Source organism: Lipophrys pholis (assembly GCF_963383615.2).
Source record: "Lipophrys pholis genome assembly, chromosome: 7".
Lineage (NCBI taxonomy): Eukaryota > Metazoa > Chordata > Actinopteri > Blenniiformes > Blenniidae > Lipophrys > Lipophrys pholis.
Window position 1 is genome coordinate 14,231,570 of NC_137638.1, and position 27,977 is coordinate 14,259,546.

Here is a 27,977-nt window from a genome sequence, read left to right on the forward strand (position 1 = left end):
TTGGAGAACAAAAGTAAATGCAATGTTGTATATATGTTGTTGGCGTTTTTTTTCTACAGTTCAACATATTTGTCACTGATAGATCTGTGTTTAGATAACAATAAAATGAACTCCAGTGCGTGCGCTTTACTATGCATGAATCTGTCTTGCGAGCCACCGGACAATACAGTCCCCCTCCCCACCTGTGTGCTCGTTGTGGCTCCCCGCGGTGACGGGCTGCCCTGATAGGTCCGGAGGGTTAATGGGACTGGCCTGCTGGGCAGCGGATTCCCAGGATATAAAGCTCCCGCGCTCACCATTTCAACAGAGCTTACAAACAACGACAAGGCTGATGCGCTTTAACGCACGAGAGGAGACTCACTAAGTTTTTACGCACGGCAAACTGCGGAGGCCTGCTTGGCGCAGGTGACTTTTTGCGCGTTTTTAACTGTTCTGTCTGTGACCATGACACTTTCCAGTGAGTGTGACTCGTCACAACACGCAGGATTTCCTCAGGAGGAGGGTGAGGTTGACATAGTTGGAGAGGGCGAACCAGTCCACAACGGGATTTATCAGTACACCGCGGACGGCAGTTCCTCAGCAGAATCCAATGCTGAATTTGACTCTTCGGAACAGGACTCCTCTGGGGAAAGCGAGAACAGCTTCTGCGCAGACGCAACACCTTCCAGAAAAGTCCAAAGTAGCACGGTGAAGCCTCCCTATTCATACATTGCCCTCATCACCATGGCCATCCTGCAGAGCCCCCTGAAGAAGCTGACACTGAGCGGCATTTGTGACTTCATCATCAAAAAGTTCCCTTACTACAGGGACAAGTTCCCCGCTTGGCAGAACTCGATCAGACACAATCTCTCTCTCAATGACTGCTTCATCAAGATCCCGAGGGAACCTGGAAACCCGGGCAAAGGTAACTACTGGTCCCTGGACCCCGCCTCAGAGGACATGTTCGACAACGGCAGCTTTCTGCGCCGCAGGAAACGCTTCAAGAGAAACCAGCCGGAGTTTGGCAAAGACGGACTTGTCTTTTACTCCACTTTGAACTGTTACAGACCGTACGGACAACCATACAGCATCCAGGGCCAGGTGAGCCCTGCACCCTCTGCTCCTATGCGGTACATCCCACTACAGGATGGCCTCATGATGCCGACCTCCACTTACCATCTTCTGCCACAAACTCTGAACAGTCACGGGAAGTGCAAAGACTTGAGAGCGCAGCTGTGCGCAACAGAGCCAAAGCCCAGCCCGGGGGCAAAGTGCTCCTTCAGCATTGACAGCATTATGAGCAGAGCCCCTCCTGTAAGTCATCAGAACCCAAATCCACAGCAAAGCGCCCACAGCGCTCCTGGTTATGGGCACATCGTGTCGGGGCCCGCTGCGTATTTATTACCGACGCTCCTGCAGCCCTCCAGGACCCCGTTCTGCCCCCCTCCCACAATGACCACCGCTGCTTTGCTAAATGAGCATCTTCGGCTCTCTTACCCTCACTGCTGATACTTTTGTTAATGGAACTTTACATTGTGTTTGATGCCTCATGTGAAGATTTGTTGTGTAGCTCGTTTCTTGAAGAAATGTTTTCATTGCATGATATTTATGTGACTCGAGGTTCAAATCATGTCTTAAAAGAAAGTAATGTAAATAAGAGGAGTTGTAATATATTTGTGAAATGTCGTTAAACGGTAAAACAATGTTGATGAAAACTTTTTTTTTTTTTTAAATGAGCTCACCTGAAAATAAAAGTCTGAAACTTGATGTGCAGATTGTGGCTTGGGTCAATGGAAACTTATATAACTGGAGCTCATAACAACTTCACGAGAGTGTTGAACTAATGAATGAAGGTGGCATTCAACTCTCAATAGTGTTGCACAAATCTAAACCTTAATATACTGAATATCAAAATAAGTGTTGAAACACGAAACAAATAATAAATTATCTCGTTCTAACTTCCTGTTTTTCTTGCATATCATAATGGGAAGCCGAGAAGAAGCTGATTGCACGACTGAATAGTTGTGTTATAAACAGGATGTGTGTTATTTGAGTAACAGTTATCAAATTTGTTGATGAGAATGCATGACAATATGGACATTTAAAAAAAAAGATGCGCTTGAATTAAGAGACACTGTCCATTTTCAAACATGTGTCATCAACCCCCCCCCCCCCCCCCCCCCCCCAAAAAAATATAGTTAAGGTAACCTAATTTTTATGATAATACATTATAGAATAGTGTGCAAAATTGTGAAAGTAAATTGAGTGAGAAAGGCATCCTTTTGAGATAACATTTAAAACTATAACATGCGATTTATCAAGCATATTCTTGTCTACAGCAACACGCCTTGAAATGTCCTGAAATAACAACTATATTGTTCAAATTCTAGTTTTATAGATGTATTTCAATAAGTGACATTTCCAGGGTGAAAAAAATAAAAATAGATAAATATTGAAATAAAAGTTGCTTTTGAATCGCTCACTCTTGAAAATTACATTGTACATTAATTCCTTTTTACACTTTTACGGCTTTGTTGCATTAAAAAGAAACCACAGTTGTGTAAAAGGTTTTTTAAATTTCTTGCCAAAATTTGAACGCTTGTATGTTTTCTGTAAGTGGGGTTGGTTATTCACGCAGGCTGCAAATCAACAAGAGTTCAGTTCTTTCTTCCAGCCTCAAGGTCGCACTGTTTACAAATTATTGAAGCAGATCCACTACAGCCTGACGTGTGACCTGCTCAGATCTCGCATTTGAAATGTCATTATTGCAGGCAGGATCTTGTCATTCAGTCAAATCCTATTTTGAGCACGCACACACACAAAAGGAATTCAACATGGATGACGGTGGAAACTGAAAACATATTTCTACAAACTGCAAGAAAGTAAAGTTTTATGAGCTACTGTAAGTCTACAGTACAAATAGCCTTTGGCCTATTTTCACACAGGGACACACACACAGGCTCAGTGTCCTGTTGCAGAATCGTCCAGCACACAATTCCTCTTTGCCATCAGTCAGAAGTCTATTTTTGGCCCGAGGCTCAGCTGATTGTGGGCCTGGACTCTCCGTCCCTCCCTGATTTCCTCCTTCTGCAGTCAGTTGTTCAGACGTATTAGGAAAAGTGGGAGTTGTCCAGCAGCAGAGGAGAGTTTGGTGCATGTTGAGCTCGGTCAGTGTTGAGGGATGCAGCGCCACACGTCGTGTCATCCAGTGTTTTCCTTCATTGCGCGCACTTGTGAGAAGGACTTTTAAAGTCACTGGACGGACTGAGGTGACCCTACTTTACTCTGCCAGGTCACTGCATCATCTCCCCGGTTAATCCGTGCTGTTACACCGCCGGTAGACACTTCCAGACCGGTCTCGAGGTCGTTTGATCGGCGTCCTCCCGACGAGGAGGATGGAGACGAGCCCCATCCCGGTGCTGACGGTGCAGACCGCCCCCTTCGAGGACCAGCGGCCCGGAACCAGCGGGCTGCGGAGGAAGACTGCCGTGTTTGAGGGGAAGAAGAACTACCTGCAGAACTACATCCAGAGCCTGTTGTCCTCCATCGACCTGCGGGACCGGCAGGGCTGCACCATGGTGGTCGGCAGCGACGGCCGCTACTTCAGCCGCGCTGCCATAGAGGTGATCGTGCAGATGGCAGCTGCCAACGGGGTAAGAAGGCAGCAGGGGGCGACCCCCCCTGTTTCTGCAGGCAGAGAGACTGAGACCCTCCTGCCTCTGCAGCCACACGCCCTGCCATGCATGTTTCAGTCCCTCTACAAAAGTCAGACAACTTTGATCCAATTTAAAAGAAAATCTTTTACAGGCTAATAATGATATTCTATCTGTCTATTTTAAATATGCCTGGACTGGATGACAAAGAAGCACATCTGCAGAGCATAATTGCATGTCACTTATGTGGACAATCACTAAGTTTGTTGAGAAAGTTTCTGAAAGTGTCTATAGTTTTTCTGGTGAAGCTGTGGCAGGGTCAATATGATGGCAGCCATCACAATCTAAACCTGAATTCCACTAGAAATGCTTGTGATTGGCCAAGTATTTTATTTGCCTTGATTAGCTTCTTTTCAAAAAGTCACAAGTCTTCACATCTTCAAGCTTTGCTTATTGAAACAATGTCCACTGAAAAATGACAAATCAGGTGTGCATTAATGATAAACTCAGAATCAGAATCAGAATAGTCTTTATTGTCATTGTTTAAAAACAATGAAATTCCAAGTACAGTCTGTGCTTGAACCTCAGTATAAATATATAAAAATGTGGAAAGTTGAAAAAGAGAACAATGATATACATACAACCGTCAGATATAGGCTATAAAAACAGTAATTTAGCATACAACAGTGAGTTATTGCACTTTTCCATTTCACTTGTTCAATCAGATTATGGCCCTGAAGTAAAAGCAATGGGCTAAAACCTTTGTACAAGAGGTGACAGGAAAGGGAACATACTCAGCTCAAACAAGAATTTACCCAGGTGGGAATATTACAGTCAGAAGGAATTATTATGTTGGTACTACAGTTGATACTTTACTCATCTTCTAAGACAGACAATTAAATAAAACTGTATGTTCAATATTGCTGGGGCAGCTGATACTCTGTTGGTAGAGTGGTCACAGGTTTGATCCTCATCCCCACCAGCCGTCCACATGTTGATGTGTCCTTGAGCAGGACACTGACTCCCAAACTGCTCCCACTGATGAACTGAGGTCCTTGCATGGCAGCTGCCTCCATTGGTGTGTGAATGGTTGAATGTGATTAACAGTGTAACGCTCTTTGTGGGCTGCTCACATGGTGGAAAAGCTATAGAAGTGAAATCCATTTACCATCCATTTACATTTACCATTACAACTGTCGAATTTTAACACATAAGAAACTCGTCGTCAATCTAAAAAATGTGTCTGAACTCAATTTGTCAACAGCCAATATCCGGGCAGAGAGTGACAGAGCTGAGGAAATTCCCAACACTTTCAAAACGCCTGCTGTGAGATCTCAGTGATTAGCTTGGTCAGGATCCAAAGGAAAATCTGAGGGGAATACAATTTGTTTTTGAGATCAGGCCTTTTTTTTTTTTTTTTCCCCTGCTGGCCCAGCCAAATGTCTCTTGATGTCAGCCTTATCAGCACTTCCATCCATCCTGCTCTTATTTTCCTGCCTACGTCTTGCTTGCACCACCATCACCACCGTGCTCATACCTCATCTCTCTCTCTCTCTCTCTCTCTCTCTCTCTCTCTCTCTCTCTCTCTCTCTCTCTCTCTCTCTCTCGTTGGAGATCCCCTGCCTAATATGGCAGACAACCAAAAAAATAGTGGGAGCCCTTGCGTGTACTGGCCACTGATTAGAAAACAGATCATACTACTTTGGGTTTTCCCTCTTCTCCACTCTGAAAAACATGCACCATCCAGGATGTTAGGAGGATACGCTGATGTCAGTAGAATAAATTCCTCACCAGTGAGGACACCTTTTTATTTCGATGAGCTGATATGCAGGGGAATTATGGGATACTAGAGGTATTACCACTTTAAATGTAGCGTACAATGTATAAATAGTGAGTGCAGCGTGGTTATTTGGGCACCCTCTTGGGGCAGAGCACTTGCTTTTTAAAGCAGGCAGTCAATTAGTCAGCAGTAGAACGTTAGGAAACCTTGGGCCAGGACGGCTTTCTGTCTTATTTATAACTAACACCGGAAAAAAAAGAAAAGCGACACTGGAGTCAGTAACTTCCTGCACTGATGTTCAGCTGATTTTGCCGCTCTGCAGATTGGTCGCCTGGTAATCGGTCATAATGGCCTCCTGTCCACCCCGGCCGTTTCCTGCATCATCAGGAAGATCAAGGCCATCGGTGGGATTATTCTCACTGCGAGTCACAACCCTGGAGGTCCTGGAGGAGACTTTGGAATCAAATTTAATGTGGCAAACGGAGGTAATGGCTGAAAGAGATTATTTTCCAATTTTTAAAATTTTGTAGCACCTTCTGTTTCAGTTTGGAGACCATCTGGAAAACTGTTATGTTAGTGTAGATTGCATTTTCAAATATACATAAATACCTTTGTGTCTATGTGTGTCAGGCCCGTCTCCAGACACGGTGATGGACAGGATCCACCAGGTGAGCAAGACTCTTGAGGAGTACGCCATCTGTCCAGATCTCCGGATTGACCTGTCCAGGCTGGGAAGGCAGGAGTTTGACCTTGAGAACAAGTTCAAACCTTTCAGAGGTACATCCGCCACATATACTGCATCACAATTTTACTATAGCATTCTGAATCCATCAGGTTTATATAAACATATCTCTCATATGTGGGATATAATGTTTCATTATCTCTATACTGGTATTTTTTCCAAGCCCTATTTCCAAAATGGATTATTTCATATAAACCACCATATTGTTATCCAGCATCATTTGTTTCCCTTGTGTGTTTCCAGTGGAGATTGTAGACTCAGTTGATGTGTATCTACAACTTCTGAGAACCATCTTTGACTTCCCCTCCATCAAAAGTCTTCTCACAGGACCAAATCAGCTAAAGATCCACATAGACGCCATGAGCGGAGGTAAGCTTCCTCTGACCATGTATAAACACTCTTGTTTAGATTGGGGACATTTGGTTTATATCTCTTCCAGCGTCTTATCCTGTCGCCTCCTTTCTGTGTGTGTTACAGTGATGGGCCCCTACGTGCGTAGGATCATGTGCGATGAGTTGGGAGCCCCCGCTAACTCTGCTGTCAACAGCGTCCCTCTGGAGGACTTTGGTGGCCGGCCTCCGGAGCCAAACCTTGTCTACGCCACCTCCCTGGTTGATGCCATGAAGGGGGGAGAGTTTGGCTTTGGAGCTGCATTTGATGCAGATGGGGTAATGCATCTCCTATCAGTCATGCTATATTTACTTTACTAGGAACTGTGTGTCAGATTAGTGTGAGCAGCTCCTCTCAGATCACTCAGTGTTTCCTCAACTGTTGGGAGACGCATTTGAAAAAGACAAACTCATTTGAACATTTATATAGTTGTTATTAGGGGCCGGCTGTGGCTCGGTTGGTAGAGCGGCTGGTTCGATTCTCTATCTGTCCACTTGTCAAAGTGTCCTTGAGGAAGACACTGAACCCCAAATTGATTCCAAGGGATGGACTGAGCACCTTGCATGGCAACGTGATAAACAATGTAAAGTGCTCAAGCAGTGGAACAGCCCTATATCGGTGAAATCAATTTACCAGTAGAAGTATCCCATGGAGCATTAGCGTAAGACCTGAGTCTTACCAATATGACCAAAAAAGTCTTCATTTCATTCAAATAGGGGAAGCGGGAGTAACAATCCCTTTAGAGGAAAGCGCCATCAGGACAAAACTACAGGAAAACATTATTACTGGTGAAACGGGAAGAAGAGTTTTTAACAAAACTGTTTGTATTGCTTTGCTGAGGGCGACATAACGACCACATCTTCGAAGTCCATATCTTTGAAACTGTCCTGAGTTTACCCTTATGACATTAATCTGGAATAATTAAATAAATAAACAAGTCTGTAACCATTTACACTCCACAAAAAAAACAACAACAAAACCAAACCAGTTCAGTACCCTGAGCTCTGACTCAGGGTACTGAATTTCATTGCGGCCATGTGCAGTTTGACATGTCAGCATAAACTATGTTCAAATGGTGTTTTTGTAGATTTGTACTTTTTATGACTTGTACTTTCAGCTCTAATATGTTGCCCGTGGCTTTAAAGTTACAGTGTTCCTGTAAATGGAATTATGGCGTAATGTTATCATTTATACCTTGAGAGCGCCAGTCCAAGAACGACCTCTTTGAATGCATCTGTACTGTTTTCCAACTTGCAATGATACGATCACGGCTGGAAGAAGAAGAACAATGCAGACTTTATTGATCCTCTTGGGGAAATGACTGCTCTGCATTTAACTCATTACATTCCAAGACTCATATTCGATTTGATATTTGGAGGTTATTTACACGTTTTTCACCATTCTATGTGTAATGATGCTCACATTTAGCATGTATATATATATAAAAAAAAAAAGAGCATGTGCTCGGTAAAACCTGATTGGAATGATGCCATTTACTGAATGAACAAAAACACTGAATATGATACGTAACAATTTAATACATTCAAATAATCATGTCAAAGCAGACGACTAAATCCAAATTATTTACACTCCGCCCATAGATACCAGAGAGCGACTTATTGACTTGTGTTTGTTTTTGTTTGTGTATTGATAGAACAGAGGAAGTCAGTGGGGGAGAAATACTGATGATCCACCATGTTCCAACTAGCGGCTCACTTTTTCCAGTGTCATCCAACACACACACACACACACACACACACACACACACACACACACACACACACACACACACACACACACACACACACACACACACACACACACACACACACACACACACACACACACACAGAATTAGTTATCATCAGGAGAATTACGTCATATCTGCTCCGTGTCCCTCATCAGGATCACTATCTCCACAGTCATTACCACCAGTGGATAGACTCCCGGTGGGTCAATGATTCTATCTTGAGTTACAAACTCTGAACGGTAATGATGTTCGTTGGAAAAACACTCTTTTGACATATGGCATGTGTTTGCTGCCAACAATCCAACAAAAACAAGGCTGTATTTATTCATCAGTGTCCTTCACAAATTATTATTCCATCCATTCTGAAAGCAGGGCCACAACCTGGACACAACAGTCCGTCACACGACAAACACAAAGACACAGACAATCACACACAGACACACATGGGCAATTTAGAGTCACTCACTAACCACATACTGATTGGGATTGTGGGAAGATGCAAGGAGAACATGCAAACTCCACACAGAAGTATCAAACCTGCAATATGGAATATTCTCACTTTGAAGCAAGAGTGTCACTGACTCCACCACTGTGTGTCCAGATAGTTCCTACGGACCGTTATAGTACATTTGGAGCAGTCTATTTTCAGCTGTGATTTTATACTCATTTGGTGAGAGAGTGAGTATTAGTATACATTAGTAATATTACAGTAAGCATAGCTGCAGGATAGTGTGTGCTGGATCAGTTCTAAATAATCCACAGTGGCTATGTTTGTCGCTGTGTAAAGGCAGATCTATGACACACTGGGGTGAAAGCAACTATCATAAACTATGCAAAACTGATTTGACTTTGTGATGTCTTCAGGACCGGTACATGATCCTGGGAGAGAATGGCTTCTTTGTAAACCCAGCGGACTCGGTGGCCATCTTGGCTGCTAACCTTTCCACCATCCCCTACTTCAGACAGCATGGCGTCAAAGGCTTTGCGAGGAGCATGGCCACTAGTGCTGCCCTTGACAGGTACAACACACACACACACACACACACACACACACACACACACACACACACACACACACACACACACACACACACACACACACACACACACACACACACACACACACACACACACACACACGCACACACACAGCAGATCCAAGCAGTCCTGTCACACCACAAACCTGTGCAGCAGCCTTGTCTCCAGAGAGGGACGACTCCCTCTCCGAATAACACCGTGAGATCATATTCACGCCCATGTCCCACATAAACGCACATGTTTACTCACTGCCTATAAATATTGTCTGTTATGTAAGACTGAAGCCAAGGAGCGGATGTGATCGTAGCTTGGAGTCCTCCTCTCCATTAACATTGTTCCAGTCAGAGATATCCCAGCATAGCACCATACTGGAGCATCAACATTGAAGTTCAAGGGTAAAATAATTGAAACAGAATAGAACCGTTGTGATTTTCTGTAAGTTTATTCTATAAACTGTGTCAACATGAACCCTCAAATTTCATATTCGTATTGTGACACAGAATTTTACCGTTAAAGAAACTTTTTCAATTCTGTAATTTGTGAGTAGCGAAGAAGTCAATTAAATAAAATTTTTTAATTTGACCTCTGATAACATCTTTCTTTTAACCTACCTTTAATCAAATAAACCTTTATAAACACATATATAATTCTGCCTTAGGATGTGGCAAAAAAGACACCCGAGGTGGCAAAAATACTCACACCCTTCACATAAGAAGAACTACAGATACTTGCTTGTCAAATCTTTCAACTTAAATAAGTCATGTGAAGATAAACACACCTATGCACTCAATAACTATTGTTTTTCAAACTGCTTCTTAAACGCTTGCTTATCATCCACACCACGGCTCAGAATTGAACTTGAATCTCATTTTTGAGTTACAAAAAACCTAAATTGTAATCTAAGAAAACGGCTATAAACGTGGCTGGACTGTATATAATTAGCTATGACCATCTTTTAAAACTAATTTCATTTTGAGGTAATTCAGTACAGAATTTTATTATATGGTGTGATTATGAGCAGTAGATGCACAATTAACAATAGGTCCAAAATGAAAGCCTTCAATGACAAATTGTCATAAATTTGCAAAACACAGGATTTTTATCCCTATGCCTGTTTTTCTCTGTATCACCAACTGTACATGTACTTCGACCTCGCTTGACTTTCTCTCACTGTGTTGTTGTTGTTTTCACCACTGAGCAGACCGTTATTTCAATTAACTATGGTCATTTAAAACATCTTAGTATGCCAATAAACAAGCACTATTATCATGTTGGTTCCCTGTACACAATCATTTTCATTGTCAGAGATGAAAAATGTGCAAAGAGTTTAGAAAATTTGTATGAATGAATGGTGATTATGTGTGTGGGTGTGTGTATGACCGCTAGCCAGTGCAACGGTTTCAATTCAACAGTGTGTTGGATTCTCATACACAGTTGTAATAATGGCAGTAATGAATTTCCATAATCGGATAAAAAATCCTAGGCCGGGGTGGTGTGTGTGTGTGTGTGTGTGTGTGTGTGTGTGTGTGTGTGTGTGTGTGTGTGTGTGTGTGTGTGTGTGTACGTTTGTAAAAACTGGCATGTATTTAGGAAGTGACTTCATTGCCTGTTCTGATCCCTCTTGGTTTTACGGTTATGAACGCTGCTTAGAGATGTGACACAGAATTATCAGTTATTTCCATTTATGAGGGGATGGACGCCTTCACACACACACACACACACACACACACACACACACACACACACACACACACACACACACACACACACACACACACACACACACACACACTTGGTGATGCCCCGGGCTGCGTCTTATGATGTCGACCCGTAATGATCGCACTGAAAGAGCTTGCTTGGAAGTTCGCGGACGATGGGTCATTTTATCAGACAAACACACTCACACACACTCACATACACTTTGTGTGACCTGAGATACAAATGTCACATGCCCCACACACCACCATAACCCCCGAGGCATGGACGTCTCCTGCAGCACACACTCTTATCGCTGACAGAGCAGACTCTACATTAAAAACTGCTAAATCTATATTTGATTTATCTGTGTGTATTTGTTCAGTTTTTGTATTGATAACATTCATGCAGTTTGAAGTTGAAAGTTATTTTCTAGGCCAAGAATAATATTGCAGACCGCGTTTCTCAGAGAGCTTTGTCAGAAATAAACTTCATTATATAACTTGTTTTTCCTTGTTATGTGTTAATGACACACCAAACTCCTCTCATAAACACTGACACTGCAGCAGAACAGGGTCACTTTGTTTCACTCTTTGCTGCACTACTGCCACTTCAGCTCCCAACACGACACCAATGTACATGGCTGCATGCCTTTGACAAGCTCCAGGAAGCGCTGAAGTCGTGAGTGATGATGTTGGACTCTGGAGCTCGCCCAAGTGTCGGTCTTTTTTGGAGAGAGAGAGAGAGAGCGAGAGAGAGAAAGAGAGAGAGAGTGCATGTGTGCGCATGTGTGTGTCTGTGTGTTTCGGTTTGCTGACTGTTTAGACTGAGAAACCTTCCCTGCTGTGTGTTTATGTATAGTCCACTGTGTTATAAAAGCCTTGATGAATGTTATGGTGCTTTATGTGTGTGTGTGTGTGTGTGTGTGTGTGTGTGTGTGTGTGTGTGTGTGTGTGTGTGTGTGTGTGTGTGTGTGTGTGTGTGTGTGTGTGTGTGTGTGTGTGTGTGTGTGTGTGTGTGTGTGTGTGTGTGTGTCCACAGGGAAAAACAAGAGAGAGAAAGAGATTAGAATTTTGTTCAGATGGATTTGGATGGACGGGAGGCGAGAGCCACAGGTGTTCTGTTGCATGAACTAAGGAAGGCGCCTCTATTGTACCTCTGCAAACACACACGCACAAGTGAAGGTTGATAGGAAAGGAAGTCACACTTTGTGAGGGAAATGTGCTGCTCCTCAGTATTTCCAGGTATAGGACGAGATCCAAAGAGAGATCCAAGGTTGAATGTTGAACTATAACTTCTGTTTTAATGATTTTAATGACTGCTGTGGCAAAGCATTATTCTGAGGATCTCTGTGAGTTCATTTTCTTGCTATTGAGTCCGGGGATTGAAAGACCCTGAAACGGCTCTTTGAGCACTTTGCATGGAAGTCGTCACTACTGGCGTATGAGTGTGCACGTAAATGGGTGAATTTGACTACCAGTGTAAATTCCATAGAGGTAAAGTGGTGAAAACACACTTCATAACTGTGTTTTTACCATTTTTATGGAAGTGTTGCATAATCAATAGGGGTCAAAACAAATAAATAAATGTACTGTCTATTTCCAGGGCAGGCTTCATAAGTTACTTTAAGACTTTATTTTTTTTCAATCTAATACCCAATCCTGATAAGACCATACCAGATAAGTTTTGTTTGAGATGTACGCAGTGTTTCCAGCGTCTCTTTGTTTTGTTTCCAAAGCCTCCAAACAGTTTAATTTCTCAGCCTAAAATGACAAAGAGTGTAATTAATACAAATAAAAACCCTCTAAAATGCAGCTTTCATGTTGTATTATGCAATGTTTTTATTGGAAGGAAGATGTAATATTTAGCCAAGACAAATTCTGACGCAGGCAGACTTTCCCCCAGTGTAATATTATTTATAGAAATAAATAGATTTTTGACATGGCTTTGGGAAGTCAAAGAAAAACAGTTTTTTTGACCTGATGCCAGAAAGGTGTTTTTTATAAAGCATGGCATTTAAATCCAGACTGAGTTTCCTTCAGATGGGCCGGTGAAATATAAAAACATGCGGGTATATTTTAAATTCAAAGCTAAAACAAAGTAAAATCTCACTGTGATTAAGAGATATCACAAAATCTGCTAAAGTGATGCTGGCTGATTAGTGTGTTCTTTATAAGGCCAAATTCCATCGGTGTGAACATCAGAACAAGCCAAGACGATGAAACGCACACGTGCTGTACCTGAGCCTGTTTTGACATTTCTCTCTAAAGTTCAGCCTTATGTGGGTAAAACATCCAAATTATTCAAAGCTCAGACCTGCTCCAAATCCCTTCAAGTGTTTTAATCCGTCATTTGAGTTTGGTGCCGAGTTGACCTGTTTCAGGCCCTCAAATTCCAGGAAAATAAATTGATTCTTGTGCACTTGTAAAACACCCGAGTTAAACCAAATATTGACTTTTTTTTTTATTTTATTTTTTTTTAACCTATGCAACATAGAATACTTGTACCTGCAAGTATTTTGCTGGTATCCCACAGATTAATCCAACAGGCAGTGTTGAATTGCTGTCAAACACATTTGCAACACATTTTCACAATGGCAGGCCAACCTTCACTAGTGCTGGTCTGAGTCAATCCACCCCTCAAGAACCTTTTTATGGCTACAAAAAAACATGTTACCATGTACCAGTATAATAAAGCCTTTGCATTACAGATAGATACTCTTGTAGCCAGAATAAATACCTTTATGACCAGTGGTGGACCTTGCTGTTTTTTTCCGTCCCGGGGTGAAGACACTTTATGATGAAAACTGTTTATGACGATGAAAGAAATCCGGAATTCACGTCTCTCCTTCTGCTGCAGCTGCATAAAGAAGCGGCTGCTGGTCCCAAAACTTGTGGCGGTCGAGGAGGGTGGCAAACTTCAGCTTTTCGTGGTCTTGGAAATAATATAATGGCAAATAACATAATCCTGAATCCTGCCAAGGAAGTAGTAGTGAGTGCAAGTAAATTGCTCCATGCACTTGGAGTGCCGCGGTGCGTTCAAAGACATCTTGGAAAAGTCCCGCTTGAAAATGGTTTTGATAATAAATCTGCAACCAAATCTCTTTATCTTCTCCTTTAGCCAATGTAGGTTGCCAAAACCGCTATTAAATCAACACAATTATATTTTGGTTAATTCAGCTTGCTACAGATGCAGCGAGCGAGAACTCTCTGACGATCCAATCAGAGGGCTTGAATATGCTGACGTCACCCTAGTCACCAATATCAAAATCTGATTGGTTGAAGCAGCAGCGTCACCGACACTTGTTTTACTCTGCAGACGCCTGCAGAATTGAATCTGAAGGCTTCAGGCAGATTTCTTCAACCTGGCAACAGGTGATGGCTGAAATGTGATTGGTTAAAAGCTTTTATATGGAAGTCGACGTCTGGAAGCAGCGCAGACAGTGGAGAAGCTGTGAGAGGAAGCGGACATATCATTTGGAATTATTTAAGCAGTAGTCGTGGACAAAATATAATCAACTTCAGTCTGTGATTCCGATATTTTTCTTAGGTTTGCAGAGAAGGCCTTGCAGGCCCTGACGGTCCGCCACTGGGTTTTCACCCATTTTGTTTTTGTAATCTGAAATAGATATCCATTATTGGCCTGTAGGTCCTCACAGATAACTGGTCACATACACACGTTGGGTTGCAACATGAGTAAAATAATGTTACAAATTGAAAATGCTTAATTGTTCATTCACTTTACACAATGCAAAGATGCAAAGTGAGCAAACAAAAGATAAATCAGTATTTAGTGTGACTTATTATACCAATGGGAGTAAGTCAGGGTCCAGTCAGATGCATTCTTGTTGCAAAAGGAATAGTAGCAGTGGTTTGTGACATGCTTAAACCTTTGCACAAGAGTGTGTATTTGGAAGAGTGTAAACATTATCCCAGAAACAGAACAGATTTTGAATCACACAGCTTCCCCATGTACTTTTAATCACTGTCTAATTAATAGATTATCTTGTACCTCGTCAGAAATCCCCTCAGGCAGTGGTGGCCAAAAAGTTAAAGCCATGACGCCAAAACGATGCCGTTTTTATGAGCTCGGAAAAGTGTTCGCTGGACTCGCTGTTCTCATATTTCACAACCTTCACTCCCAGTATCATTTCCATCTTGATAGACATTAAAGTCAATTTGAACTCTGCTGGTTGACAGAAACACAACTGAACAAAAGCATTTGCGGTTGTTTGAAAACTGAGTGCTACCAGGGTCGCTTCCTGTGCTTGTGTTGGAAAGCAACGTGCCATTCAAAATGTCTGAAACTCATCAGACTGCCAAGTTTTTTTGTTTTGTTTTGTTTTGGGGTTTTTTTTTTAGGAATGCCAGGCTTTCCGTTCCAGCACTTGCTTCCCCAGAAGGGAATACAGTTGGTTTACTCTTATTTGGTAATTTATCCCCTCCTCATATAAACAGCTGTGCAGGGCATTGTGGGGTTTATTTATGTACATGGTGATGATGTGAACTTGTACACCAATGCTTAAAACCACTGAAGCCCACCCACAGTCCACATATAATTCAGTGTGAATTCCCACAATGTTCAACTTCAGAAGCATCTGAGACTGACATGTTAGTTTCTGCGGAAGCAACATCTCTTTCATTGATGTGAAGATACGGAGTGAAGAAGGTACTGATCACTGAGGAAATGTGAGTGATTTGTGACCAACAGGAAGTACATGGCTTATTCCAATAAATACACTTCCATTTAGGATGATTTCACATAACTTATTGCTACTTTTTTAATTTACAAAAGTCTCTCCTTAAGATCTTCTGCGTCCTCTGTGGTTCAGTGGATTTACGTACAGCGCCAACGACAAGCTGATCAGTAAGATCGGCTCTGCCACTGGACAATTTTGATGCTATTGTGGAGAGAAGAAAGACTGGATTAAATAGTAAGAGTTAGTGGAGCAACGTTTCGCCTTTGGCTGGAGGATATTTTGCAACCACCACGTCTGTTTTGTCGATCACATCTGTTGTAAATTCAGCCACGGTCAACGTGCACTTCCAATAACATGATGAGAAACACTGAAACACACTGAAATTGATATTTGGGTTTGGGTTTCACTATCTACAGCTTTCATAAAATAGTGACAGATTACGGTTCTATTGCAGCTGTCAGAGTCCCAGAAGAGACAAACTATCTGTATTCTCATTTAATTTATCTATGCTCATATCCACATATCTAAAATCAAATGTTGTATTATGGTTACATTGTTGTAACTTCACAACATCTTGGAAGAGACGGTTCCTTTGGATCTTTCTCGGAGTGTGGGGCAGGATTTCCCCTGGGAACAACAGACTCACTGGTGCACAGCAGCAAAAAAACTGGGGGTCATGGAGATTGCTTTTCTTTGTGAGATGATCCTTTAGAACTCTTGAGAAGAGATAATAATAAACATTAAATAGTGGAGGCTGCAAGTAGTATTTATTTATTTTTTAATTAATATAATTAGTTTCCTTTATTCCCTTGTAAAACACTGTTAAGTGCCTTGTGTCTGAATGGTACTAAATAAATAGACTTGCCTTGCCTTGTCTTGCCTAAAGTAAGTTCTTCGCTCACGTATACAACGGTTTGCACTCTATCCGTCCTCATGACCCAAACTCAACATACACATGTTTGTTCACACATATCCACACTTCCTCCGCTCCTCTCCTGCTGCATGGCTCAGGTTCAAAGCAAACCTGGACTAAAAGGTTAGCTCGCTTTGTTCTTCCTGCCTTTGCCTTATTAAGTTGTCAGATGAGCTGCTGGCAGATTAAACTTGTCATACGGCATTTGGTGCACTTCATTTCAAAGGTCACAGTATTTCTGTATGAACTTAACTCTTTAACAGAATTGGGAAAGGAGATTTGATTTTCGTCTCTTCTCTTCTCTTCTCTTCTCTTCTCTTCTCTTCTCTTCTCTTCTCTTCTCTTCTCTTCTCTTCTCTTCTCTGTGTTTGTAGGGTAGCTAAAGTCCTGAAACTGGCGCTGTATGAGACTCCCACAGGCTGGAGGTACTTTGGGAACCTGATGGACTCTGGGCGTTGTTCCCTCTGCGGGGAGGAGAGCTTTGGGACAGGTACAACACTCACAACTCGGCTCATAAAGAGAGATTTGTGCTCACTGATTGGTATAGATACAAAAATACAATGGATACAAGGCACGGACAGCCTGGGAGATTTACTGAGAGGGAGGTCACTGTTTCAAGTCCCTCGACTGGCTCGGAAAATGTGAGTGGGAGTGTGAGGCAGAAATCCCCTCCCCTCAACAGCAACTGTTGCTGAGGTGCCGGCAAACAAGGCCGTCGCTTAAAGGCTGAGCTGGCCAGCTGCTGCTGTCGCTGCGAGAGGAGAAAACTGGTGAAAAGATAGAACATTCACTGAGAACGTCTATAGAAACCATCACTATTAGGGATTGCAAAAGAGTAACAGAGATCAGGGGAAAAGACAATATAGGAGCAGTGAAGGAAGCATGATGGCTGTCATGTTTCTGTACGTGAATAGCTCATGTGGACTAAAAATGTAGCAACAAAATGCATTTGAATGACTCAAGGCTTTGTTTAAAACCCACCCGTATCACCGTCAGAGTCATAATGTTTCTCACTTATGTAATGTTACTTCGTGATGTCGCCAACTTAGACGTTTTTAGGTCTCATGTTGCAGTTGGAAAACGTTGATGGGATTATTTTGATAGTGGCCAGATCCAACAGTTGAATATGGTGAAAATATCCTTCTTCTCTTCCAGTCTATTCCAGGTCTGTAGCTGTGAGCTGTGCGTCCTGCAGCTCCAGTCAGAGTTGTCTAATAGATGAGAGGGCAGTGACCCTGACTGCATGTGTAAATAATCCCCATTCTTCTGCTATAAAAGGAGACAGGGGCTCCCTGAATCACTGCAACATGCCGATCGGCCTCCAGTAGCAGTGCTTTCTATGAAGACAAACACAGACACTCACATACATGGTCAGAAAATATAAACGCTGGATAAATGATACGCATTTGCTTTTGATACTTGCACACAGTTAGTTTTTCTATCTTATCGTGCTTCAGTCATTGTTTTCATTATTTCTGTTTTATCTTCCTTGTTTGACTTGATCATTATACCTACTAGAGAAAGACATCTTTCAAATGATAAAAGAAAACAACGGCCGAGTTGACAAAAAGAAAAAAAGAGAAACAAAACATTTTTACAATGTGAAAAGAACCTTGTGGTAGAGATGACTGAAGCATATGAGAGAGTCCAAATATGAGAAGTATTGACGAGGTTGAGAAAAAGGCAAGTAGCAGAGATAGAGAACATAGAGACTACAGGAGTGTACTCGTTGTCTATCCATGTAAGGCAAAAAGCTCCGAGGGAGCCCCGCATAGTAAATCACCAGAGCTGTGCACCACTCCTGTGCTTTACACGCACACACGTACGCACGCATGCACACACACTTCGCCTGACTATTATGTGCGTTAACTATATTGCTTAGATCACAATTATTCTTAGTTTTCAAACAAACTTTCTGCAGATTTTTCCATCATGTCAGTGAGCTCACATTAAAAACAACATAGTTAAATAGTTGTATGAACCTTATTTATCAAAATCCACACAAACCGGCTGTAAAATGGCAGAGCAGAGCTGAAATGAGGTGAAATTAATAGGAAAAGATCATCTCTTTTTGTTTCATCATTTGAGCCCTCAATCCCCTCTCCCAGCATTATCAATCAACCAATCAACCAATCAACCAATCAACCAATCAACCAATCAACCAATCAACCAATCAACCAATCAATCAACCAATCAATCAATCAATCAATCAATCAATCAATCAATCAATCAATCAATCAATCAATCAATCAATTTTTATTTCGAAATGCTTCACACAATGACAACAAAAGCAGCGCCGCCCCTCCCAAACATAACACGAGGACTAAAACAGAAACTCAAACTATCATTTAAAAATTGATAATATTGAACTGTGTGTCCTGTACTTGTTGTGTAACAGGCCTGCTGATGCATCTTAACATGATTCCCAGCAGCTCAGTCCATTCCCAACTTTCCATCTCGACACTAAAACATGAGCGACACGTTCTGAGCTTCAACATGAAACTTTGTCGTGCAGCTGTCTTTGAGAACCGACTGATGGCTCCCCTGTGAGAGTTTGAATGTTGCATATGGTTCGTACACTGCATAGTGAAGACAGTCTTTGGATTTATTATTGAAATGCCCAATTATTCAATTATAACTTTTTTTTCAGCTTCACAAAATGCTGCATGCTCATTTAATCTTTTTGCTGAAGATCAACACAACTCCAATATATTACAACAAACATGGTAAATGCTCACTTTTTGTGATAATTGGAGGATTGTCTAAACCAACAGAAGAGCAACTAGAAAATAACTGGCCTTGTTTGACTGAACAGTAGTATTGATTCGACAGAGAAAACAAGTCTATTCAATATAGGACAGGCTATTTTTGCTGGAAATAAGTCTGAATAAGTCTGGTCATTTTACATCGATGTCTAATATTGGGGTCAATTTCTGTATTAAAACGTGATGGCTGCAGCAAAACAGCAAAAGGTAATGACGAGGCTGAGGACTCTATAGAATGTATAAAGCCGCAGGTAACCAGGGAACATTCCAGCTGTACTGATGAGCACAATCGTTTGCACCAACATGTGAATCAGTGTATCGTTACTTAGTGTTTAAAAACGTTTACAACAGATTTGAATTCCATAGGTTTTATTATCTTAAATGCATTAAAAATATATATTTCATGTAGATTTTGATGTTGAAAAGTAAACCCTATTCCAAATGCGAGCCTTGTGTTTTTACCATCCTTTAAAAAAGATGCTTTATTTAATAGTTTTACTTGCAGAGTTAATTTAGCTGCTCCTCAATTCCAGTCATTTATATTATTTTAATGGTCAAGTTTCAGATTTCTGCATGATGAATGGAATCCTAATTTCTGATGAACAAATTCCCCAAAGTCACATTAGACACGTGGCACATTGGAGTTTCAGTTGAAGTTTGTTGGTGTGTCTCTTCTAGGTTCAGATCACATTCGCGAGAAAGACGGTTTGTGGTCGGTGTTGATGTGGTTGTCCATCATGGCGGCCAGGAAACAAGGTGTGGAGCAGATTGTCCGAGAACACTGGGCCAAGTATGGACGCAACTACTACTGCAGGTACAACGCGACGCGGTGCCTTTAAAATACATTCAGCAAACGTGTCTGTCCTGGTCATAATGCTTTCTTTCCTTAATATGTCTGGTGATGCTGCTGGAATATAGTGGGCCAAATGAAGGAACAGACATATTGTGTCGAGTGATTTAAATGTGATGATGGCTTACCTTCTCTAAACCATTGATTTCTGGTTTGTGAGTGACAACAGATGACCAGAATGAACTTTTGCCTTCTTACTGTGATCACTTCGTTCTGATTGGCTGAAGTTCGAGTTGGTGGTAGATTGTTTATACAATCATTAACTCAATGAGGCGAGGAGCTCTTGAATGTGGCTGCAGTTTATCATATCTGCCATTTATAATATCTTGAAGGTCTTCACCTTCATCCATTACGCCGCCGATCCCTTTTACTGGTTGTCTGTCACTTGTTCTTATTTTATCCTCTCCCCTGTGTAAGGCAGAGACAGTTAGGGTAGTCAATGTTCCCACTGATAGTTGCTGCAGCTTTGCATATTCCCACAGAGAGCTGTGCTAAAATGATGCACATTTCCCACAGAACATATCTGGAGGACAGGCCAACGACCAGACCCCTCAGCACTTAGTCACACAAAAACATCTGTCACCCTTCAGGGAAAAATAAATCAGTTAAATGAGAAAGCTGCTCTCCTCGGCCGTTTTAGGACTCATTTGACGCCATGTTGCAGCAATCAGTTGGCTTCGCTTAAGTTAATGAGGTCTTTCTAAATTATACTGGATTTAAAAAAAAAAAAAAAAAACACCTGTCATGATCAAGATTTGATTCCAGATCCATTCAGAGGACATTTTAATTTGAAGTTTCAATTAAAAAAAAGAAAGGAAAAGGCCTTTCTTACTGTATTTTACATTACATTCCAACATAAAAGACTTACATCGACTGATTCCATAGTAACACTTATCTGTAAAGTCAAACTCATCAAATCAACATCCACAGAAATATGTGTTTGAGGAAATTGGTTTGCAGGCCACAAAGAATAGGAGTCTGTCATGGTTTCATTACCTGTGCGAGTGTGTTCATACTAGGGTTTTTTTGTCTGATTTACCAGGTTTGACTATGAAGGTCTGGACCCACGTGCGGCCTTTTATCTGATGAGGGACCTGGAGGGAGTAATGTCAGACAAAGCCTTCACCAGCCAGAAGTTTGCTGTCGGAGACCACGTGTACAGTGTGGAGAGGACAGACAACTTCGAGTACATCGACCCCGTGGATGGGACAGTGGTTCGAAACCAGGTCAGTGTGGGGAAAGAAGCCGATAGACACAGGGTATTGCCCTATCTACTACCACGCAAACCTTCCTTTTTATACAGCCATCCAGTTGTCCGTGTGTGAACACGTGCGCGCCCTCTCACGGCCGACCTCCATGTTCACGTGTTAGAGCTCGGAACTTAAATCAACTTCACCTCGTGTTACTTATCAGCATAAAGGAGGGATGTTTTCTTTAGTGAGTACTCCACTGTGTTGCCACGGAAACAAGCGGGTCCACGGCCACTTACTCACTCGTCCCCAAAATACTGTCAAATCCTCAACATCCCAGTTGCCCCAGTGAGTGTTATTACTGCACACATTCCTCCCAGGACAGAATTATATCAGCTGTCGTCTCACTTGCAGTCTGCCCACTACAAGTGTGCTGGATGGGGGGGGGGGGGGGTATTGGCCCACTGTTTCAAACACATTCACACGCAAGTACACAAGGCAAAGCTTTGGAGGGATTTACTCAGAGGCATTGCAGCCTTTTGTGGTTGGCTACTGAATAAAATTCTGCATTGCCAGATAAATAGACTCCTCTGTGCTTTCTGGATATTTTCGTAGGATGGGTGTGATAAATAACAACATCATGAAGATATCAGTGCGTAATGGCATTCTTTTTTTTTATTAATACACAGATAACAGAGAATGTTGAATCAGCATGTAAATTTAGCTTCAGCTCAGGCCAGTTGTGTCTCTTCAGCTTACTTCAGCATTACAAGTGTCTTGTTGCCAACTCTCGTGCTCCCACTGTAGCACTCCAGCTGTCAGGCACCAGCATCATCCTCTCACACCCCGTAAGAGGAAACAAGAACACGTCCAAAATGAATTTATTTTTGGAGTGTATTGGTAAATGTAAAAAAAAAACAAAAAACAAATTAATAGATTTGTGCCCATAATTTCAATTGGATTGTGGAATGTCCACATATTTTTATTTAAACCACATATACTCAATTATCAAATGCTTTTTTAAAAAAACCTTTAACTTATAAGACATGAAGATCAAAATACAGTATCGTCAAAATACTGACAAAAATACATAAGGCCAGATGTTTTTGGTCCCTTCTATGGTAGCAATCATCACTTTTAACTTCAAAAATGCCTGAAATTGTTAACTTTATGTGTTAGTTGTGTAGAAATAACTTTTTTTTAATGAATCTATTAAGTCCAGAAATTGGAATCTGTGGGTTACTGTTTTAGTAGGACTGCTCCAACTTTGTTCCAGATGTAGTTGACAGAGGTTCATGGATGGACAAACTGCTCCAAAAATTCACACAGCTTATTGAGATGAATTAATATAAAAAAGAAAATTGCTGGATATTTGACTTTAATTTACAGATAAAGACAGACACAACATCTCCTGCTGGTATGCGTTCCTCTGGGGGCGTCTTTAACAGGCAGTAGTCAGCCTGCTGATAACTGCCCCTCTATTGTTAGAGATGAGCTGACACACTCTCAGACAGACAGACAGCCGTGCAGGCGGACACCTTTCATTATCGCCGTCTCTCCTCACCCGGACTCTGACATGTCATCCCCCCGTAGTCAGATTAGTAGGAAAGCGAGTAAGCTTTCCAGTGTAGTACCACGGCGTCCAAACGAAGAAAGTGAGTCACGGTTTAAAGAGGCTCCCGGCGATCAGACTGAAGTGAAGCACAGGACTATTGTTGTAGTGAGGCAGTGTACTCACTTGACTTTCTTTCTGTACTCGACCACAAAATTGTTGCGTGTAATGACTGCAGAGAAACACTCATCACTTGTGAACTATTAAGACACGTTGTTCTTTTTTCTGGCCTGAGTTAGGGATGTTTTGACAACAGAGCTTTGAACAGCTACAGCAGAGCGTCAAGGTGATAATATGATAGTGTAACAATTACTGAGAGTACTGTATGTGTAAAATAAAACAGCGGTGACATTTTATTACTTGTTTTTTCTCAAAACACACTGCTGTCTCTACTCCCAAGCTTGTGTTTTACTCTGATGGGAGAAGGAAAGGCACTGTGGAATGTCGGACAGATAAGAGTCATCACACATCCATTAGTCAAAGACTCTTATCAACTTTCTGTCAGCCAGCAGGACTTGATGTTGGTTACCTGGTGCAGAGATATCCTGTTTTCCAAGAAAATATTGGGGGCTTGTTCTAAGAGTTAAAACTGGAGGCCCGACAGGTCTTTAGAGATATGATCATTCACTTTGGTTTGGAGTCAAAGTGTTCTCTGTATTCGCAGGATGCTGCATGATTACAGCAGCTATATGAGCAAATGAATACAATGCTCAAGGGTACAAATGGACTTATTTTCATATTTCATCAAACCTATTAGAAAGAAATAGAATTACAGCAGTATATATTACTTAATGTGACACTTCATCGGTACATAATGAACTCAAAACATATAATGACAGTGACATCTAGTGGTTACTTACTATTACTGCAGTGTGAAGTACCAGATTTCTATTAACGTTGGCCTGCACTGATAGTAGTTATTGCTCTCACCTCACAGGAAGAATATCTGGGTTGAGATTGGGAGTCTTTCTCTTTGGGGTTTGCATTATTCCCCTGCGTGTGTGTGTGTTTTCTCCAAGTATTCCAGTTTTCCTACCACATTCCAAAGTTATAATTTAGATTTATTGGTGTGTCTGGTTTGTCCTGTGGTGGATGCACTTTATCTTTACCCATAATCCGACAGGATTGATAGATATTCATGTGTTATGTGGATTAAACATCATTTACAAATGTATCTGGCACTTATATTGATTATGTAATCAACAAATTATCCCCCAAAAATGTATTAAACCCAGCTGATCATCAAAAGTAAGTTTTACTTTACTGCATGAACTGAATACTTGCATTTTTGCAGATATTTAACCTTGTGGTACATGTTTGTAATAATTTCAAGATTTAAGATATTAGCTGAATCATCACATACTTGGGAAAAGTGGAAATTCTTCAATAACGCAAATATTTTGGTGTTTCTAGGGTTTAAGAATAGTCTTCAGTGATGCTTCCCGGCTTGTGTTTCGGATGAGCGGCAGCGGCGGAGGGACGGGCGCCACCATTCGCATTTATGCCGAGAGCTTTGAGAGAGACCCCGAGAGACACAGCAGAGAGACGCAGGTACAAAGACATCGTTTATCTGTGCGCTTATTATGTTTCTGTGTATTAGCATTTGTTTACACCACAGCATCAAAATCCCCCCTTGAAACAGTTCCGTTTTGGTCTTTAATGTGACAAACTGTATATTTGCTATTGTGGATATTTTACATTTGTAATTACTTTTTCAACCCTTTAAAGAAACATTTACCACTTTTGATATAAATGATACATGAAATTGAACAATCCGAAGGTTTTGAGCTATAAAAAATTATGAAACTGTTGTTGTTTAAATGTTGTGGTTTCTATTATCTTATAGCAAACTGACGAATACAGCACGTCCCTTGATCATGAAATCTTTTTGCACGATTCTTTGCAACTTTTGAAACCAACTGATCTTTAGTCCCAGGAGAGGTGAAGAAAACGAGTGTCCTTGTGGAAGTATGGATGTGGCATGAGTAATGCACTTATACTCTGCTTTATCTAATTCGGGGCTGCAAAAGGGATGAAGGCAAGGTACATCCCGGACTGGTTACCAGTCCATCACAAAGCAAACAGAGAGAGACAGACAACCACATGTAGAAACAATCAATTTAGAGTCACCAATTAACCTCAAACGCATGTATTTGTGTTTGTATTTGCATTTGCATTTGTTGAGGAAGCACACAAAGTCTCAAAGACTGGACTCGATCCACGGATTTTCTTCGGGGTTGTAAAGCTGAAACTGTGACGGCTTGTAAGCCTCATTCAAGTTCTATGAAGTAATCATGCAACTTTTTCAAGCTGCATATATTAGATCAGACGATCAGACGTCTTCAGCACGCAGAATCATTTGAATATTAATGTGAACATAACTTTAGGTTTGAATTTCAGCGTCATTAATGCATGTGGGTCATTGTCATTTGCAGATGCAAGAATCTCGTGAAGCAGCACTTCTTCTTCCTATTAGCTATTCATTATCTGTGCTTTTATTCAGCATGAATGTTTTCACAAATTCAAAGATTAGATCGAAGTGAAGAAAGAAATTCCCAGCAAGCGGATTTGAGGTCACCTCTGGTTGATGAGTAATACAAGCTTTTAATCATCCTGTGTCTTAACCTGTGGATTTAAAAGATCATTCATCATGCTTATTTAGCTGTATTAAATCTACTTTGAGTGCTTTGAAACAAACAAATCTGATTTAAACCAAAACTAAAAATCTGTTTTACTACATCTACAACCCGGTGCAATGCAGTCGCGCCCTCATATACACTCTTCATCAAAGTTAGTGGCATGTGCAAACCAGGCAAGCAAAATAAATGTATCCAGGCACTGCTCCTGCTCACTAGATTGATGTCCAGTTTGTGTTTTTCCCATCCTGTAAATTTTGTAGGAATATTGTCACTCCAAGATATTGTGTTGTTTCTAATCTGGTTTAATTACTCTGAGTGGCCTTGGTGCGGATCAGCACTTCCTCACTTCTTCTTGTAAAATGTCAGCACTCCTGCACACTTCCTGTGGATTGAGTATGCTCGATCAACAAGGTTAAAGTCTCTCTAAAATGCTTGTTGACACGGTTTGTAAAACTCTTGGGTGACAAAGGTCCAACAAGGTTATCTAATCTGTTCATCTTTCAGCTTTTTTAGACCCCAATGTCATATAATTTGTATGATTTGCTGCCATGTACAGCAAAACAAAGACCAATTCAAAGAAAATCTCTTTACAGGAAAGTAGCATAACACCAATATATTGAACATAGACTGAGAGTGTGTTCTCTTTGCTTTTCAAAAAACCTAAATTCAATGTTCTCAGCCCAGCTGATTGCAAGCTCTTGGGTTTTTATCCATGGTACAGCTCAATGACTTTCACAGTTTGGAGCAAACCTCGCTTGGAGGACAGTGTGATGTCTTGTCCCCAGCACGAATTCTTCCATTTATTAACTGAGAATAAATCTTAATAATGAAGAAAAAGACAAAAAGTTAAACTATTCATCATTTTATTAAAATATACACATTTTGTAACAAGAATTTGACAGAAAATGTTCAAATTTAATATAGAATCCCCCTTTGAAAACAACAGTCATAGATGGACCCAAACTCTTTTCTAAACACTGTCAGTGACCATTGACTTCCGCTGAAACCATATTAAACTTAAGTTTAAAACTCATTGTACCTGTTTTAGAGCACACAGGAATCCCAGACAACCCAGAGATTTCACAGGATCTCGGTTCGTCGTCTTCGTTTGAAATGGTTCACGAGTTGGTTTGGTCTTTCTGCAGGTGGTGCTCGGCCCCCTTATCGCCATTGCCTTGAAGATTTCTAACGTTCATGAGCGGACCGGCCGCCGCGGACCCAATGTCATCACATGAGCAAGCAGGAAGACGCTCCCCGACGTGCACGCCCCAACACGCCCCATCTACCTGCTCGCACAGAGGAGAATGACCTTCAAATCGTCCTTTACTTTATGTTACCTAAATCTCACGTTTAAAGAACTATCTCTGCAGCTTTGGCCACATTGTTGTACCTTTCTACACGATGAGACGCTTACTGCCGAAGACAATTTCATTTTAAACAGCGAAAGTTACGTTTCTCTCGATATTGTCCATCACTGAAAATGAAAAACGAGCAAATCTAGTGTCTAAACCAGGGAGGCTATTTAATTACCGCTTGGACAAACAATGAAAGCTTTTGTCAACACAGAAATGTGCAGACGTCTTGTTTCTGTCTTGTTTTGAATGAAAAAAATCCAAAGAGCAAAGTTCCTTCTTTTTTTTTTTATATCGCCATGCCGTTTTTATGTAACAGAGCAGTGTCCACTTTTTCATGTTGCATTTACTGTCCTCTTGCACCAATCACAATCATGTTTAATCCTTTAGTCATAGTCTGAACCAAACAGTTACTGCATCATTATTTATATGACAAAGTGAAATCACCTGTAACTAAAGCATATTTTTGTCCTGTAAAAGAATGAGAGAGTAGCCACACTGGGTTCCACTGCTAAAGGACAGGATCTATGCAAAAAAGGCTTCCGGTAATGAAAGGTATGGCGACGAAGAATGGCATATTCTGAAATACTTTTACAAATCGGTAAATTTCTTTCCTTTAATTTGTTAGTTGGGAATGCTGTATACCCATATTTGAATAGGTTATTACTTCTTCTTCTTTTTTTTTTTAATCTCAATAAACATTTTTTGTGTGTAGTGCGTGCTGTTTTTAATTGAATCGGACAGGTCTAATGGGAACAAATAAAGATACATCAGAGTGAGCTAGGTTGCCCTCAGGCAGTTTTGGATTTTAATTAAACAGATTCTTCATAATTAAGAGCACCATGCCATGCTGATACCGTATATCACGCGGTGATTGAACATCCTTGAGGGAAAGGGAGGCTTTTGTTTGCCGCGTGCAGCACCTGCTTT

At 41.3% G+C, this 27,977-nt stretch overlaps 2 protein-coding genes across 2 annotated transcripts; both read left to right on the plus strand.

Moving 5' to 3' along the window:
* Positions 1–444: 444 nt before the first annotated feature.
* foxd5 (forkhead box D5) lies at positions 445–1,488 on the plus strand (the record flags this gene model as incomplete). The annotated part of the gene is made up of 1 exon (XM_080467682.1): positions 445–1,488. One exon carries the CDS (start codon positions 445–447, stop codon positions 1,486–1,488), a length of 1,044 nt encoding a protein of 347 aa, XP_080323808.1.
* A 1,613-nt stretch (positions 1,489–3,101) lies between these two features.
* Positions 3,102–27,764, plus strand: pgm5 (phosphoglucomutase 5). Its single transcript, XM_080468077.1, has 11 exons — positions 3,102–3,632; positions 5,735–5,897; positions 6,043–6,189; positions 6,398–6,523; positions 6,632–6,822; positions 9,159–9,313; positions 17,014–17,129; positions 20,083–20,218; positions 21,297–21,480; positions 24,470–24,607; positions 26,841–27,764. The coding sequence occupies exons 1-11, from the start codon at positions 3,375–3,377 to the stop codon at positions 26,928–26,930; spliced, it is 1,704 nt and encodes a 567-aa protein (XP_080324203.1). The 5' UTR covers positions 3,102–3,374; the 3' UTR covers positions 26,931–27,764.
* Positions 27,765–27,977: the final 213 nt, after the last annotated feature.